The following is a 3,998-nucleotide window of genomic DNA, read 5'->3' as shown; positions in this document are numbered from 1 at the left end:
TACCTTAAAAATTCATTCAGGAAGACCATTGTAAGACTTTATTCTGTTAAGATTTAGTGTAGTTAATTCAAGGGGACATACTTAACAACATCTGAATCATAAATTATTTAAAATAACTTCACTGTTATATAAGAGTTGTATGCTTAAAAGGTAATTTAAGTAATGCTTTTTTTTTTTTAATTACTGAATGCCTGGTGATATGTGATATTAGAGTACCCTGATTCCATTTGCCTGAAGTGTTGAATGTCACAAGTATTGAGGCCATGTTACTGAGAATACAGCTGCTCTGGGCAGGGCACGTCTCAAGGATGAAGGACCACCGCCTCCCTAAGATCGTGCTTTATGGTTAACTTGCCACCGGCTGATGCATGAGAGGAGCCTCAAAGAGAAGATCCAAGGACTCCCTGAAACAACATCTCAGCCTTGGCCATATTGATCAGCACAACTGGTCTACTCTGGCCTCCAATCGGGAGGTCTGGAGACACACACACCATCTATAACGCTGCTGTCTCCTTTGAGAACTGTTATAGATTAGGAAATCAGGGGAATTTTCCTTCCCCCTGCCCCACTCCAAGGGAGAAGAAACGGAGTGAGTGGGGGGAGGGAGGTTATTAGCATTACCAAAGATGTAGCCGGGTTGGGTTAACGACCGATCTTGGAGAAAGATAAGGAAGAGGCACGGAGGCGGGGCTGGTGGAGACTCTGGCTGGGAGGGGAGAGGCAGTGTGGGTGTGTGGCTGGCTCTCTGGGGTGCAGACAGGCATTTTCGTTGGGGAGGGGGACCGGAGGTCTAGCTTGTTTTGGCTGTTAATCCTGGGGGGGCTCGCCCTCCCATCCTGCTGGCTTCAACCTGTCTGACTGTCCCGCCCGCCGGAGCCGCTGTGTTTCATCGGAGAGTTTTTGCTTGCCCGCGGGAGAGGAGGAGGAGTTTTTGGAGACACTACCACCTGAGACTGCAGTGAGTCTTCGCCACTTGAGACAGCGGTGAGTTCCCGTGGGAGTGTGCTGCCTGCCTTCCTTGTCGCCCCCACGGAGGCGAGGACCCCCCTCATCTCCTTCTCGGCTTCCCCTCGTGGTCCGGGACCTCTCTCTCCGGTCCCCTCTTCCCGCGGGTGACTGACGGAGCCCACAGCGCCCCCTGCCGACCGTGACCAGGTACTGCAGGTCCTACAGCTCCATCAGTCCTACAGCGCCCCCTGCCGACCGTGACCAGGTACTGCAGGTCCTACAGCTCCATCAGTCCTACAGCGCCCCCTGCCGACCGTGACCAGGTACTGCAGGCCCTACAGCTCCAGCGGCCCAACAGCGCCCCCTGCAGACCGCAATTAGGACTGTGTTAAAGGACAGAGGAGTATTCTTTTAGACTTGTTGTTGTGGTTGTTGTTGCTGGTGTTGTTTTGTTTGGTGTTACTGTTTGTTTTTTTTTTTTCCAACATTCATATATTTCTTAATAAAGGGTTGTTATTTCTTCTGTTTTTCCACATTTTCCTCGAGTAAAGCCCCTTAATTTGACATTACAATTGCAGAGAGAGAGGAGTTTGGTCTACCTCACAACTCACCCTCTTTAGCAAACAGTCTAGTCTCTCTAGACTTAGACATTTTTGGCGCCCAACGTGGGGCCCGAAAGAGGAAAGGTGGAAAAAGAATAACTACCCTTTGTGTGATTGACACGCGTTTTTGAATTTGTAGGCACCATGATGTTAGGGGTTGTTGCTCTCCTCTGGCATATGACCATGCCAAGATACCTGTCCCACCTGTCAACGTGTTTCAGTTCGCATACTAGTACTTACATTGCAATAAGTACTTTTGAGTTTGTGCATTGGGTATATGACACGGCAAATTCAGCACCTGTGATTTTCATCCGGAACATATCCTCAAGGATACACTACTGCTCTAGCCTAAGCTGCTTCCTCTGGGGTTTTAAGGATAATAGTACCCATTCTTATGGAGACACACAGGGGAATGCACGCGCCCAACCTTTTATTCAGTTCCCTTTTGGATACGATACAATGGCCTCTGGGAAGTTTAAATCATTTTTAGATGTCCGAGACATTTCAATTGTTGGGCTTTTCATCCTAAATTGTGCCACTATAGCATACCTGATATACCAAGCCAAGGCCAAGAATTACCGAGAAGGCGTTCAGGAGCCTGACCCAGGGGTGGAAAACCTCGAGTGGCGTGGGTTATGGGAGGACATGGGTAAATTCCTAGAAAGTTGCTCAGCTCCCATGACATGGAAACTTACCCTTGAACAACTCCTGAACCCTATAAAAATAATGAAAGCTGTGAGGGAGAGGGGTCGTGATGGATCCATGGAGAAGCAGGTGACAGCTGCATGCGGGGTCTTGGCCATTGCCTACAGGAAGTTGCTTGGTATGGTGCAGCATTCCCAGGGGAAAGGAAAAGACGAGGACAAGATGCCTAATATCAAGGTGACTCAGGATAAGGAAAAAACTAAGGGGCAGACTAAACCAACGGAGGTTGCCACTATCCACAGGAAGAAATGTAAAGCCAAATCAGTTCGCCTAGTTGACGATGATGGAGAGGCAGGGTCCTCACAAGCAGCTGCTCCAGAGACAGAAATCATCACTGAGTCTTTATCGTATAATAACCTCCGGAATCTACGGGCAGATGTTGCTCGTCGTCCGAGTGAGCCCGTTCTGGCCTGGATGATCCGAGTTTGGGACTCTACAGGTGATGCAGTAAACCTTGATGGTGGTGAAGCGAGGTTCCTGAGGTCCATTGCCCAAGATGTGGGTATTGAGGAGGTGTTTGTGAGGGAATCGAAGCCCCTGTCTCTCTGGGCACGGCTCGTGGATGGTGTGAGAGAGAGGTTCATTTACAGAGATTCCTTGCAGGCAGATCATTACACCAAGAGCTGGAAGACCATCGAAGAAGGAATCCTACGGCTGAGAGAAATGGCATTGCTAGAAGTACTGTTTGGGGGGGATGGGCAACCTACCAACGATCCTGACAAGGTTAAGTGTACACCACAGATGTGGTGGAGCTTTACACGTATGGGGCCGTCCATACATAAAGGTTACCTGACATCACTGGAGGCTGGGGAGAAGCGGGAGCCAGTGATGTCTGTAATAAATAAACTTCGGTTGTACGACAGTATGATCGGAGGACCGATACAGGCCCGTATCTCCTCTGTAGAGACAATAGTTAATGAGCTCAAGGAATTAACTACAGGGTTGAAAGAGAAGATTGAGAGAAACAATCTCCATACGGCCCCAGTGAGAACCAGACGCCCCTCAGCTAGAGAGAACAGACAGACTTCACGAACTGAGTTGTGGTACTTCCTAAGTGACCATGGAGAAGACATGAGACGATGGGACAGGAAACCTACCCGGGCCCTAGCAGCCCGAGTACAAGAGTTGAAAGAGAAAGAAAAGGGGAAGTCTGCGAAAGTGAGTGCCGTACCAGTATCCTGCGGGCAGGGATCTGACTCGGTAGAGGGCACCTCCCGTCGACGTTCACAAGAGGAAAACGATGACTGGCAGAATGAAGACGAGTGTTAGAGGGGCCCTGCCTCTAGCCAGGTAGAGGCACGGGACAACCGTGTCTATTGGACTGTGTGGATCAGATGGCCTGGCACGTCAGACCCACAGAAATATCAGGCTTTGGTTGATACTGGCGCTCAATGTACGTTAATGCCCTCAGGACATGTGGGACCAGAGACTATTTCCATTTCGGGGGTGACTGGAGGATCTCAAGAGTTGACCATAGTTGAAGCTGAAGTGAGCTTGACCGGGAAAGACTGGCAGAAACACCCCATTGTGACTGGTCCAGATGCCCCATGTATCCTGGGCATTGACTATCTCAAGAACGGGTACTTCAAGGACCCCAAGGGACATAGATGGGCTTTTGGAATAGCTGCTGTGGAGACCGAGGAGGCTAAACAGTTGAACTCGCTGCCCGGCCTCTCGGAGAGCCCTTCGGCCGTAGGGTTGCTGAAAGTCGAGGAACAGCAAGTGCCAATCGCCACTACAATA

General features: G+C 49.9%; 1 protein-coding gene across 1 annotated transcript; it reads left to right on the top strand.

Moving 5' to 3' along the window:
- Nucleotides 1–931: 931 nt before the first annotated feature.
- On the top strand, nucleotides 932–3,528 carry LOC127467186 (uncharacterized). The gene is made up of 2 exons (XM_051778891.1): nucleotides 932–1,222; nucleotides 1,281–3,528. The coding sequence occupies exon 2, from the start codon at nucleotides 1,695–1,697 to the stop codon at nucleotides 3,522–3,524; it is 1,830 nt and encodes a 609-aa protein (XP_051634851.1). The 5' UTR covers nucleotides 932–1,222; nucleotides 1,281–1,694; the 3' UTR covers nucleotides 3,525–3,528.
- The last annotated feature ends 470 nt before the right edge of the window (nucleotides 3,529–3,998 follow it).

Source organism: Manacus candei, unplaced genomic scaffold (assembly GCF_025592945.1).
Source record: "Manacus candei isolate 608988 ecotype Guabito, Panama unplaced genomic scaffold, ASM2559294v1 h1tg000014l, whole genome shotgun sequence".
Classification (NCBI taxonomy): Eukaryota; Metazoa; Chordata; class Aves; order Passeriformes; family Pipridae; genus Manacus; species Manacus candei.
Note: the sequence above shows the minus strand (reverse complement) of the source record. Positions and strands in the feature narration are given on the sequence as shown.

What these genes read in the sequence shown, in the direction of transcription:
- LOC127467186 (XM_051778891.1), top strand. Translation starts at nt 1,695, where the DNA reads ATGATGTTAGGGGTTGTTGCTCTCCTCTGGCATATGACCATGCCAAGA.